Consider the following 14,563-nt stretch of genomic DNA (forward strand, 5'->3'; position numbering starts at 1 on the left):
GGTCATAATATGTCTATGTTGTGTTTATAGCTTGTTGTACCACCCCAAAGTGTCCAGAAAAGTAAATTAATACCACTTTAACTTTTTATCAACATTTTTATGGCTTATTTCTTTAAACTCTATTTGAAATCAGTACACAACCAACAACAGGGACACAAAGAAATATTGTGCCCAAATTTTCACATTGAAAAGTGACAGTTCTATTTTTGTAACAGTAAATTTGCAGGATATTGTGTGTTCATAGTAGGATAATATGTTGCCGTACCAGTTTCTTTTCCAAGTCATACATCAACTTTTAGGGATTAAGGTTAAATTAATGTGGTTAAGGACAGAGTAAATGAATTTGGCTAAACTGGTAAATGGTAATGATTGATCTTTAGTTTTACTGTAAAAACACACACAGAAAACATGGCATGTCAGTTTGAGCTCTGTATCGTTGGCACTCAAAAATGAGTTGTATTTGCAGGTCCACTATTGCATTCCCATAACAGAGATACACTTTATTCTGATCATTTTTTTTACTATTAATACTAATTTACTGTTACCTATTGCTATAGGTAATAGTGAATACTTCTGAATCCAGAAGTATCAGATGTAGTCTTTCTGAAGAAAATCAATCTGTAACTATCTTAACTGATATTTCAACTGCCATCCTCTCCTCCTCTTTAACTCACATTTTAACTGCTTTCAAGTCAGTTGTATGAATATAGCCTAATATCACAAATCACAAAGCTTACATCTCCTACCATTTAAATAACAATTCAACTGCTTTTAGGGGTTAAATATCAACTGACATTTTAACTGCTTTCAACAGTTTAACTTCAACTTGTGCCTCAGCATCCCTCACTGCTCACTCTTAAAGTGACATTTCAACTTCATTCAGTGTAAAAAGTTTAATGGAAAATTTGACTTCTTTCCACACTGCCATTTTAACTGCCATTTCATCCGTAATTGTATTTCAGCTGACACGTTTCATTTTCGCTTCTATTTCGGATGGGTTACCACAAACTTTCAGCAGTGAGTATATGTAGATTTTATTCAGAAAATGTTGAAAATTTTGCAGTTTTATTTATATATATTATTATTATTGCTATTATTGATATCATTAGTAGTGTAGTAGGCTATTCAGAAAAGAATGATGCAAAAATAATAATTATGTGTTTTAGGGTTGAAACACTCAGTCAATTACTCAATCAGTGTTGACACTATTGTGGTGACATCAACTCACATTTCAACTGCTTTCTATTCCATTTTAACATACAAAAATAATAATATTTTAGACCCTTAATGTTTTTATTTCTTCTTCTGAGAATCAGTTGAATTAGAGCTGAAATAGTCAATTTTCTAGTAGACAGAAGATTTATCTTTAATTATTTTATCCAAATTCCTTTCATTTTTCATTCTTTATGACATTTCAGTGCTTTAAGTCCAACTGAAACATTTTATAATTACTAGAGTTAGTACTGATATTAAGAATGAAAAAGATGCAAAAATGAAAATATTTCCAACTTCTTAAGTGTGAAAATTTGTTGCTTTTCTTTGACTTGTGTTATAATATATTAAATATTTTTTTGTCCTGCTAAATTGTAATAGGCATTTTTACAATTTTTTGACAATTTAAGGACCAAACGAATTAATGAAAATGAGAATAATCGTTAGTTACAGCTATGTGTTTCCTCCTCCTGTAATTATCAGCATTAGCGTTTTTATTGCTTGTATTATAGAGCAGAAATAATACAGTACCCAGGAGCAGGGTGACGGAACAGGGAATGTAACGAGTAACGACTAGTATAGGACTGAGCCTATCCTTTGGAGTTGCACTGGTCTAAAATAGAAACAGAGGCAGCTCCGCCCTCTGCAGCCTACAGCAACTCTACGTCAGGCAGCGGCTCCCTCTGGAAATTTAAACACGGGGTCTTCCACGACACAGACAGACACTGGCATTTCTCTGCTACAAGGTCACCGAGCCCGACAGACTGCACAGGACATAAACACCTTCATTCTCCCAAAGGTAAAGTAACATTTAATGCCTGTTTATCGCTGAGCCGCCTCTGCCAGTGATCAGGAGGATTAACGATGCTTTTGGCGTTTTCGGGACGCCGTGGTTTACAGAGATGGGCATGTGCTGCGATGACTGAGAAATATGTCAAGAGCGAGGCTTACGCTGTGTGAATATCCCTCAATTTAGGATGTTTGACTTCATTTGTTGATGCGTTCAAAGGCCTTTGGAGAGATTTGGAAACTCATGCCCTCGCGGCCTTGCGGTTAATTCCTGGATGAAAATCAGTTAGATAAAATATAAATTGTTGAAAAAAAAAACAAACTCGTCTGACTCTGGGCATACGGTTTAGCCCATGTAGGCCCTGGGCATTAAGACTGGCTTCATCCGGTCCCTATCCTTACATCAGCAGCATCATATGATTAAGCTGCAGTGCTGGGGAATCACTCTGCTGTTTCATCATCAGTACAACTTTCAAAGGTTTTCTCAGAATGATACATCACAGTGTGTAGGCTATATTATAACCCAGGGATATGATGTGATTGTTTGTTGTTGTTTTTGTTGTTGTTGTTTTTAAAATTATTATTCCTAAGCAGGTTTGGCGCAAGCTGAGGATATTTGACTCCTGGTCAGCTGGTGAGCTGCAAAAACGTTTCATATGTCACAATTTTTCTTGTGTCCTCTGGGAAGTGTTACATTGCACTTTTCATTTTGGCTGAAGTTGCTGTAGTTAAACATCGATAAGACCTGTAATCTGGCTGCGAATCAGATGCTGAAATTGAAAGTGAAATAAACAGTTTTTACTTTTCCCACCTTCTGTGGCTGAGTATCACAATACTTTAGGCCACTGTGGCCAAAAGTAACAATTACAAGATAATAGAAAATTTTTTTCATTATTAACAGGAAAATTGTTATTTCTGCTCTCAAAAGTTACACTTACTTCAAAAGTAGCCTAAACATTATTTATTATTTAGGAGGAGACTTATTTCTTTGTTTAATATTTCTTTGTTTAATATTTATATGTAATATTATATATAAATATAATTGTTTAATATTCTGGGAAATACTCTTATTTGTTTTCTTTCCAAGTTAGATGAAGATTAATACCACTCTGTCTGTGTGATAAATATGAAGCTAACCTCAGCAGCCAGTTGTCCTAGGTTACCTTTGCATGAGACTGGAGATGGGGAAACAGCTAGCCTGGCTCTGTCCAAAGGCAACACATTCCACCTGCCAGCACCTCTAGAGCTCACAAATTAACATGTTATATCTCCTTTCCTTAATCTGTACATAAACCAAAGTGTAAAAATGACACGTAGAGGTTTTATAGGCGGATGTGCCATGCTATATCTTCATCTGATGCAGTCACTTCCTGTAGCTAAAAAAATTGGCTGCTGGTAGTAGTTGTATTTACTGTACAGCCATTAGAGCTGTATCGATCTTCGCATCTAACCTTCAGTGAGAAAACCTAATTAACATATTTCCCAAAATGTCAAGCTATTTTGTTAAAACAGTGTAGTTTGTTGGATCAAAACACGGTATGTATCAGCCTTCTATCAAAGTGAAAATGTCAGTTTCCTTCACTCCGAACAGGTCCAAAATTTCAATGTTTACATCATTGTCAAACTTCAGTAGTAGAAATGTTACTATAGGATAGCAGAGAGTGCTTCCCAGAGAAAAGTTTTCTTGTTGAGGACATTTTGGAGAAGGATCTTTTGGAATTACAGGAAAGCAATGTTCTGTGGCTGTTTAAACATTATAATTTTGACAACTGTGATTCTTTCTGGCAAAAGTCAACGTTGCTCATGGTGACCTCTAGTCTTTCAGTTCCTGAACCTTGGCTGAAAGGTGAGATGGTATCCATTTTTCCTATTTTGTTTTGGTCTTGATTTTCCTTATTTTTAATGTTGTCTTGCATGTAGTTTCATGCTGTAGGTAACCTAAACATTCTGTGGTTGCCATGCCCACAATGTTTATTTCTCTTAAAAGCAGTTATGTTCTTCAAAATGTGGGCAGGAACATTATAGTCAGCCTTTTTATGTCTGACCAACATAGTGGTCTCATTTTCAGAGGTGTGTTGACAGAAATTTATTGGACCACTGAAAAAATTTTTTAATCAAGGATAATTCCCAAGAATTATAGTGAGATTAGATGTTATGTTGATTAAAAAAAATGAAATGTGTGGTTACTCAACAGTATAAGAGTTGCTATTGGGGTTAATGATGAACTATTTTGAAAACAAAGCGATTGGTGTTACTCAAATGTTGCCTTAGAGCTAATCTTGCGTTGCTATAACCTTAAGTCCCATGACAGCAGGGTGGGGTGGGGTTGGGGACATGGCGGAGTGGTGGTGGTGGGGACTGGGCCCCGCAAACAACAACTTTGTTTGTTGTTTGCCCCAAACAAACAAAGTTGCCGACTAGCTGGTGAGCATAGTGGAGTATTTAGCTGCTAAAGAGCTAGATATTTTCCTCAGGAAATAGAGAATAAACAGAGCCAAAAAGAAAGTGAATATTGGAGTCACATTCATCTGGTAACACAGCTCTAAATGAATGCTAATGTTGCTCTGCGTAAATAGAGAAGTACTTGCTTACAAATTCACCATGTCAGTAATATAAAATTATATGTCAGTGTTTTGTTTAGAGCTTGTTGCGCTACCCCCAACTAGCCACAAAAATTCAACTAAAATAAAAAAAAGTTTTGTTAAATAGACCACATTGCGTACGACATAAAAAATAGTAAAAGGACAGAGGCTGGATTATGCCAATTAAAGAAGAAAATTGGATAAAATTGCTGCTTGTCTAGAGATTTGATGCTAGAAAATAACATACAAGCTTACCACTACTGGTGTGTGGACTTATAAGGAAAACAATAGACTTGGGTGTTTTGACACATCTCATATGCTGCTGGTGTGTGTGTGTTGTTAAGTGGATAGTTGTCCCTCCTCCAGTCTTCCCCATTTTACCAAACTATGATTTTGTGGTTCCAGAAACTGCCAAGATGGTGGCAAACGGCAAACCCAAATCCAGGCTTCAGAAAGTGATCAGTGCCTTAACATCTCTACGCGTATGAGTTATGTCTGCCTCTAGCCTCTCATCTTGATAGTCACACCCATCCATGTCTCCTTCACTGAAACGTACCTGAAATACATCACTGGGGTTTCAGCTTGGCCCTTATTGTGAATTAAACCTGAGATCGCAGGTCTGTCCATGCTGTAAAGAGTGCAGTCTTTTTGGCTTTCTGCCAGGTACAAAGTGATGTCTTTGGCGAACACACACACACACACAATGTGTTGTTCTCTTGTAGTCCAGTAACGTGTAACCCATACTGATGACCTTTTGGCAGTTAGATGATTTGATTATAGAAACACTATTTTGGTCCTGCCTTCCCGCCTTCTCCTTGCTGCTAACTTACTCTGCTCTGTTGTTTGTATAGGCTCACCAATGTGAAGGCAGCTGGTCATTCCAAGTACATGCAGAGGACACTAGACCAAAACAAACTCAGTGCCCAGCCCAGTAACACACAAGGACAAGCATCTGTGTGTCACAATTGTTCATGTGTTTTTAACTGAGGTTATTTTGTACATGCAAATTTTTCCCAGCTTCTGAAATTTGAGGATTCTTTTTCTGCGATTCATTTAGTAAATAGCTTGTTGGTCAGACAGGCAATTTAGGACTTAACTTTTTATTTTGGTTACTTGTGGATTTTGGTCAGTGTTTTTGACACTTTAAAAAACTAATTGATCAAATTAATCGGTGGCAATAATCCTTTCCAATAATCCAAATAATCCACGCTAGCGATATAGCTCTATGCGTGGCAATGTCAGTTCTTGAATCTATCACTTTGTTCCAGACTGAAATATGTCAACCACTATAGAGAGTTAAGAGAAACCAGTACTTCCTTTTTCCAGTGACCTATTATGAAGCTGCTGCTGCTCTGCTGATGTGCTGCTTTCACTATGCAGATTGTGTATTGAGATAACATGAAAAAACAGGGTCAAGGCTTAATATCTTAAGTCACATTTTATAATGATAATGGTAAGTTGTCCCAAATTAATTATGGTAGGAAGTGACACACCAAATACCTACCAGGGCTGCTGGTGATTGAGGAATAAGAAAATGCTGACATACTGATCTGTATCTTATTTCTGTGAGTAAAAGAAGTATGTCCCTACAGGGATTAATAAAGTTTAATTATTACCAGACACAATCATGTAGTTCTGCCTAACTTTGCCTCAACTATCCTATAAGTGATATGGAGCTGTTTCCTATAGATGTGGACAGAGATGTGGCGTCCAACAAACCAAACCACATTTGATATATATTTTCAGGCACCTTTGTGTCTACAGATTTCAGAGTTGACTTTGTTCTTACCAGTGTTTTTATAAATTTGCTGGCTGTGAATGCAGCCTGTCAGTCACTCCCCTTTTAGCTTCTCTTTGTGGTGTCAGGTGAAGGACACAGCAGAGATGGTACATGATGAGAGTGTAGGCTTTGAATTTAAGAGGGAAGTGATGACTTTGTAGCAACTGAATCGTGTCTTTGCTTTGCTTGACTCTTTATGTACTTATATGGTTGATCATAAACCAAATTTGTCAAGCTTGTCTGGATGTTTCCATTTTTCCACCCCATAGCTGCTCTTTTATGGTGAATCTGTTTGTAGCTTCATATTCCAACCCATGAATTTAAGCTGCTTATGAGTTCTAACGATCCTTCGTATATTGTTGTCAAGTTCAATTAATCAAAACCAGTATCTACACTGAGTGCTGCTGCCTGTAATCTGATTAGCGAGGATCAGATCAGACCCACTGTACGGAACTCTGGAAAAAACGCATAATCACTAACTTTCATTAAAGGGGCAATTGAAGGGTGATACACAGAGGATTATATTTCCATTCACCTGGCTGGTTTTGACACAAGTTAAATATATTTTGTTAGTATTCGGTCATCCAACCAATTAAAACTAGGTATAATTACGAATACCAATTTTGCAATGCTACAGTACCTATTCTGTTTAGGTAACCACCACTGCAAAATAAAAGACCAAAACAAATATAGCATTTTAGCAAATTAATACAAGTTCCTCTTATTGTTGATTAAACCTAGCATTGGTTTGAAGGAATTTATTCCAAAAAAATCATAACATTGACCAGTCAAATTTTATTCATCGTTGTGTCCATTTTTTTCAAATGTTTCTCATTTAGGAACACATTTTGTCCAATTTCTGTTCCATGTTTGTTCATTAATTCATAGATGTGTGAGTGACTCAATTTTAATTCATTTTTATGATAAATAACAATGCTTAAGTGTTTTTTCGTCCTTTGTCCTCTCCTCTTTAAGGAGAGATTGCAGTTGTTGCACAAAATGTGAATGATTATCAGAATATTTAAATCTGTGCTAATCAATATTTGTATATTAACATTGGATTAATTGACAATGTGTAATGTGAAAATTGTCACTTGTAGTGACACTACAAGGTTGTTTCCTTAATGTTGTCAAAATTTCGCACCAGAATCATCAGCAGCCATTTCAAATGCAGGTGCTGATGTAGAGCAGGAGAAAAAGCAAGAGATTTTAGAGGTGATATTTACATACTTAAGACAATGAATTAACACTTTCTAATTTACAAAGTGCATCTTACGCTTAAAGTATAAGGCAATCATGTTTATTGTAGAATTACATTTATTTCAATAGGATCTGCAGCAGGCAGTGGTTGGTGCTGGGGCTGATGTTGGGGATGAAGGGCCAGATCAGAACAGTGAGGAAGAGGAATCAGAGCAGGCAGGCATTGTAAGAGGAACGAGGGGAATCTGAGGCAGAGCAAAATGACCCTTTGACTGAGCCACATCAGCCTAATCCCAGCCTAATCCCAATTACTAAAAATAGTAAACTCTGTGAAGTACTTGGCCCGACAAGGCCTAACCTTAAAGGGGCATGGAAGTCAAGAGGGGAACTTTCACTACCTTCTACTATTCAGGGCAGCGGCTGATCCTTCACTGGGACATTAGCTGAATGGAACCACATCTACACCGGGCTTGTCATTCAAAACGAAATTCTAAGTTTGAGTAGCAATATGATCATTCACAACATCACAGGGGAAATCATGGTTTTACCAGTGGTCCAATATTCCATAATAATTGATGAAACTCAGGACATAAGTGGCACAGAGGAGGAGTCCATCTGTCTTTACTGTGTTAATTCTGACTTGGAACCACGAGGGGGATTCATTGGCCACTATGAAGTCTCCTCCACCACAGGTGAGCAAATTTCGAAGATTGTCTCCTCCACATGAACCTGCCCATTTCAGGAGTGCATGGCCAAATCAGTGATGGAGTAACCAATATGTCAGGGCATTCGTCAGGAACATGATACCCAAGGACCGTGGTCTCTTCAATCAAGTTGACACACTTGTGCATTTGTTGCTCATTGTCCCTGCCTAATCTGCTGAGGCAGAGAGAAACTTCAGTGTGGTAAAACACCTGAAGACCTGGATTCACTTTTCAATGTCACAAACCTGTCTCACCAGCATGGCTGCGTCATGTTTACAGAGAGAATGGGAAACTTGGACAGGAAGAAACTGTACCAAGAATTTGTTAGTTACTAATCTGCGCATGCACATTTTGGGGTCATTTTAGAATCAGTAGGCTAGGGGGGAATCTTTTTCTTCTTTTTTTTTTTTTTTTTTAGCTTACATTACTTTTTTCATCTGTTTCTTCAATATTTACACTGCATTGTATGTTTTCTTATTGTGCAAATAAAACTCTCAAAGTTTTCTTTTTTTTTTTTTTTAGTTAAAATTTCTTGGTGCAAGCTATTTTTCAGAATATTTTTAACAAATTATACTTTTAAAAAGTGTCAGTATATTTTATGTAAAATTTCATTTAATATTGTACTTTACAATTACTATTTTTGAGATATATATTCTAAGGAGACTAGAAATTGCCCCCACATTTATAAAAGAATTAGAACTTCAAATACACAGAAAAATATATAGAACAGTATATAAAACTATTAAAAAACAATCAGGATCATAAATGAAGACATGAAATTGAATCACTTAAATGCAAATATACATTTGATAAATTATTTTATAAATGTACATATGAATAAAGTAATTGATTAAAACCCATGAACAAGTTTATAATTATTTTGGTTGCACTCTTCAGCCTCCATACAGGCCAGCAGCTACTCCTTACTTTCCGTATTTCTTCAACCCCTATAAAACTTTAGTCACAAATTTATGTTTTTTTAAAACTTGGCAAATGTGTTTATTGACACAGCAGTGAGTCATTCCACGACTGGCTTCCTGTCGACAATTAAGAGTAGGACTCAGTATGTGTATCTCTATAACATTGCAACCGGATCTGGCGAGAGCAGCAACAAGGACAGAGGGCGACAATTTATTGAGGTTGATAGCTGATTTTCATGGGTCATTTACAGACACTCTGAAGACTGAAATGTCCACCCCCCTTGAAGGCTCTGATGTTGTAAAATTAGGCTTACTACTGTAAAATGTAGACTTCCACCAACAAGCAGAAACTTTGTTTTCACACCAGATTTCATTCCACTGGAAATACAGTGCCTATAATAAGTTGGTGAATAAACCCTTTAACTATCAATAAGTAGGTTTGTCTGGGAGATAAAGCATGGGTCAATCGGTGTATAAGTGTTAACCAATGAAATCATGGTTTATTTGAGTTCGGGGAGGGGTATTTTTTGTTTTATTGGTGGGACAATGTTATAGACAAAGCTGTCAGAACTGACCAGAGACTTGTGAGAACAGTTGAATGGCAGAGGGGTGAGGTACTGTATGCAAGTCTGCAGGTGATTGTGCCTCATCTGGTATGTCCATTTGACTGCCTTGAAGAAGTTGTTATCAGTGGGAGTGCTATCCAAAAGAGTAAAAGAAGTTGATATGTACCAACGGGGAAAACTGGAACGCTCCATCCAGAACCACAGAGGAATTATACTATACAATATACGTTATACTGTACTTTTCCCACTTTTCACAGCCATATTCAGTGAACCAGTATGGCTTTGTTAATCTCAAATAATTGCTCAGTTGTGATGCTGCAGTGCAAACATGAGGAAACGTGATTCTTCCACAGGCTGTTCATTTATGTGAAACCAAACTGACTGCCATCATCTCAGTATTCATCATAAGCAAATTATACAGCTGTAAATTGTTACTTGCTGATTTAGAGAGGTGAAGCTAATGAGGTTAGACAGGGCTGAAAAATAACAGGTGCCTTTTTTGCTCTATGTTGTGTCCGTGAAAATGTGTGTGTGTTTCTCCACGTCAGTTAGCTTGTAAAAAGCAAGAGTGAAATGTGGCTGTGGACAATCGGCGCTCTTGGTTTGTCTCACGTAGTTAGGGCATGTTTGCTTTGTACACAGCAGCACCTGATTTTAAACTGCCACTATGTTTTTATCAGTTGACAGCCTCCACCTTGTTTCCATTACTGCCTGAGGGCTGGGGGGGTGGACTCAAGGTGAACACTGGGCGGGTCAGCTCTGGTTTCTAAGGCAGAGTGATTGCATGCCCTCAGGAACGGATGATTACTATATGAGTGTGTGTGTGTGTGTGTGTGTGTGTGTGTGTGTGTTTGCACACGTCTTCTCCAGGATACAGACTTCTGGTATGTCCTTCTCCCTCTCGTGTCAAATTACTGCTGGCAGTTACTCATGTAAATCAGGTAAAGGACAAAGCTTTTGACCTCCTTTGTAATTCCACAGCCGTCTGTATACTGTCAATATGAGCTGCAGCTGGTAATCTGATTCATCTCTATTTTGTAAGTAATGATCTGTGGAATTTTCCTATAAGCGACTGCTCAGATTCAGGTTAATTTATTTCTAACCTTAAGTCCCAAAGACATAAAAGGAGAAAGCGTTTGGCTAGATCTGACTAATCGATAATTATTCACAGGACAAAATGAAGTCATACATTATGTAAGAAATAAAAAATAAGCAAAAAAACACCCTAACTGGTGATAAGATTTCTCTGTTGTGAGTTTTAATGTCTTCTCTATCCCTTTTTGTCTGTTACTGCAGTGATAAGTCAGCATTGAGGTGGGCCAGCGATGCCGCCCCCAGCCACAGGTCCCCCTGCTGTGCCCCCACCAGATGGCGGATGGGGATGGGCTGTGGTGTTTGGATCTTTCATCTCCATAGGCTTCTCATACGCCTTCCCCAAGGCCATCACAGTCTTCTTCAAAGACATCCAGGTCATATTTGACGCCTCCTACAGTCAGATCGCATGGATCTCCTCCATCATGCTTGCGGTCATGTATGCTGCAGGTGAGTCATCAGTTCATTATACCTTTATCTAATTTTAAAGTCAAACTGAAATTTGAATTATCCTATTTTTTTGTATAAGGATATAATATATAATCATTTTGTAACTATTGATATTTTATCCCATTTTAGAAAACAGAAAACAACCATTTTTGAACATATCTATGAAAACAGTGCCTATACATTCAACCCTATGTCAGCAGATGACTGACATAAGAGAGCTAGCAATTCTAGGAGACACACTGTCAACTTCTTTGGTGTGCTACTGACCAGACTGTCAAACTGTATAATTTTTTAATGCTCATACAAAGCATTTTTCCCTCTTTTTCAACAAGCCAACGTAGCGTTAGCTATCAGCCGTTATCGATTGAAGCTGTCTGTCCCTTTTTACAACATTCGACATTTGGGAGGACCCATAGTGCTGTTAAGTTTGCACGCCAGCTAGTAAGCAGAAACTAGCAAGCTAAGCTAACTAGCTTCCACTCTTCAACAAAGTGGAACCTAATTAGCCTAGCTTGCTAACCTTAGCTTGGATTCCCACCAGATTCTACTTTTTGTTAATGTTATTTGAGGTGGCTCAGGACGTAGAGCAGGTTGTCCAATGATTGCAGGCTTACGGTGTGATCCCCAGCTCCTCTTGCCCGCATGCATAAGTTTCTTTGGGCAAGACACCGAACCCTAAGTTGCCTCACTTGTAAATTGCTTTGTTTAAAATTTTCTGCCAAATGAGTAAATGTAAATGTTAGTTTTACACCAAACGGATAGTGTCAAACTTGATCATACCTGTTGTGTAATGTGGGACAAATACAACAGAGTGTCCAGCTAACTGTTAACTGTCTCTCTTTCATGGCTCCAGTTGTGGTGATGGCAAATTACCACGTTGCCAAGACTCACAGCAACGAGTGGTCCTGTAGCCTCAGCACTTAGTATGTTATACTGTGATTCTAATACGTACAGATTTGCTGAGTAACATAAAGAGAGAGAGGGAATGTCTTTCAGATTTCATTTATGACACATGTTGTCATTGCCAGGGATTACATTTGTTGCAAGGAGATGGTGCATCGTTTCCTGTGTAGTTTTTTTTCTGCCTTAAGATACAGTCGGAAGGAACAGGATAGAGAAGGAAGTCGTCGTATCATTAGATAATGACCGCGAAATGCTGAGCCTCCAGACAACCAGAAAACCACCATGTTCAGCTAAGCTAAAGCAACAAATGACAATTAATTTGACTATCAATAATGGGCATATAATACAGATGTTGATATTGGATAATAATGTACTAGGAACCTGTGGATTTTGCAATAAACTGATCAGTTTAGCTGCAAGGAAACAGGTGGTGACACAGGGTTCTTGATAAACCATAAATTTGTATCAGTATCTTTTATAAAAGCATTAAGATTGGAAACTACAAAAATGTATTTTTCAAAAGGAGATTGAAGCTGAATTTTCTACACACTATAAATTCTAATACAGCAGAAAGAAAAAATCTTTTATCGTGTGAAATACTGATACAATGGTACAGCTAGACCTTAATTCTTTCTTGAATAAGGAACCTTTTGAAGGGTCAGAATGTGTTTTCAGCAGGTCATATTCTCCACCACATTACTCCGGTTACCTTCTGTATTCCCCACCTTGGCTTCAGTCCTGCAACATTCTGCTTTGCAGTGCCACGGCTGCCATCTATCCATGCTGTAATCTTATCTACTGCTGTTGTCACCATCTGCACTGGTCATCAGCAGGCCTGGAAAGCTCATTTCCTCTTTTGTGTAGCAGAGCTTCCACAAAGAACAGTGAAAGAATTTAGTAAATGTTTCCTTCCTTTTTCTTGGACTTAGAATTTTCTCTGTGGTGTGAATGAGTGGTCCAGGCCTTACATAGAAGTATAGATGCAGGTCACTGTCCAGGTGAAAATCCTGTGTCGCACCTGACACTGTAACATCTCCTGTAATAAAATGTAGCATGTCATCATGACTGTAAGTTAAACTTTGACTGTAAGTTAAAGTGTTTAGTTAAAAATATTTAATTTATTTTCATCATCTATTGCTCTGTCTTTTTTTTAATTAATCAATGCTTTGTTCACTCTGTAAACATCAAAAAATTTTGCTGAACTGATGGTGACATCTTCAAATTTCTTGCTTTGTTCAACCAAAAGTAAATACCCCAAAAACCCCAAATAACTCAGGCTACATTGATATATGATAAAGAGGAGAAGCAAATCTCCTTCATTCATTCATGTTGATCGCACTCATCAGCTATTCATTAAACACTTGCTCTCTTGTTTTGTCTCCGATGCCTATAAAGCAATCACTATCTGAAAGTTTAAAACCTCTCTAATTCCCCACTACTGCATCTGTGTGTTTGAGTGTGTGTGTGTTGGTGATTACACAGCTCTGTCATTAAAGTGAGGCTGCCTGATAATGACCAACAGCTTCAGACATCCAGAAAAATAATAATCCAATCGATCCAAATTCCACAAATGACCCCTTACTTATCACCACTGTCCTTCTAGAACTTGTGTCTTCAACCTGCTAACCTTTTTATGAAAAAACAAGCATGTTTTTAGATTGACAGTTTCATAAGCCAAAGAGAGGGGTCCATGAAGGACTGTATATTTAAGTGATGACGTGAAAATGATCAAAATAGAGATGCAAGGTCAACAAACAACAGGAAGTTTACTACAATATATTTACAAAGGTTTAAATCTTTTATAGAAGACACAATACTGCTTTCTGTCAGTCAACTGAGGAATCAAATTCCAGACTGAACAATCAATAATCATTTCAGTGCTTCATCAAGTAATAAGTACCAAAGCTGCGCTTGTTAGTGCCTCATAAATGTACCTATATATGTTGGCTTCCTTTTTTCTATTTGATCTATTTTTTTAGCCATTCCAGCAGCACGACTCTAGGGATGGGAATGTTAGTGCACCACTGGTCCATACTTAAATATCCTGGATGGATTGCCATAAACTTTTGTACAAACATTCATGGCTCCCAGAGAAGGAATCCTACTGATGCAACCAGCTCATCAAAGTTGTCACTTTGTCCAATACTTTAGTTTATGACTAAATACCTGCAAAACTAATAACATCTGTGCCTTCTCTTTAGTGCTAATGTATTTACAGTAGAGTATAGCGTTTACTTTGCTGATATATAGACATAGATTTAGATATATATATATAAATATAAGATATATATAGATATATATAGATATAAGATCTATAGAGACATATATATATATAGATATAAGATATGTATGTATATATCTATAT

General features: G+C 37.4%; 1 protein-coding gene across 1 annotated transcript in view; it reads left to right on the top strand.

Annotated features, from left to right (window-relative positions):
* Positions 1-1,871: 1,871 nt before the first annotated feature.
* The window catches only part of zgc:165507 (uncharacterized protein LOC561188 homolog), a 26,972-nt gene continuing 14,280 nt past the window's right edge, over positions 1,872-14,563 (top strand). The window contains exons 1-2 of the mRNA XM_040151982.1: positions 1,872-2,011; positions 11,050-11,295. Coding sequence (XP_040007916.1) covers positions 11,079-11,295 — 217 coding nt within the window. The 5' untranslated portion in view covers positions 1,872-2,011; positions 11,050-11,078. The remainder of the gene's footprint in view (positions 2,012-11,049; positions 11,296-14,563) is intronic.

The sequence above is a fragment of the Xiphias gladius genome, chromosome 2 (assembly GCF_016859285.1).
Source record: "Xiphias gladius isolate SHS-SW01 ecotype Sanya breed wild chromosome 2, ASM1685928v1, whole genome shotgun sequence".
Classification (NCBI taxonomy): domain Eukaryota; kingdom Metazoa; phylum Chordata; class Actinopteri; order Istiophoriformes; family Xiphiidae; genus Xiphias; species Xiphias gladius.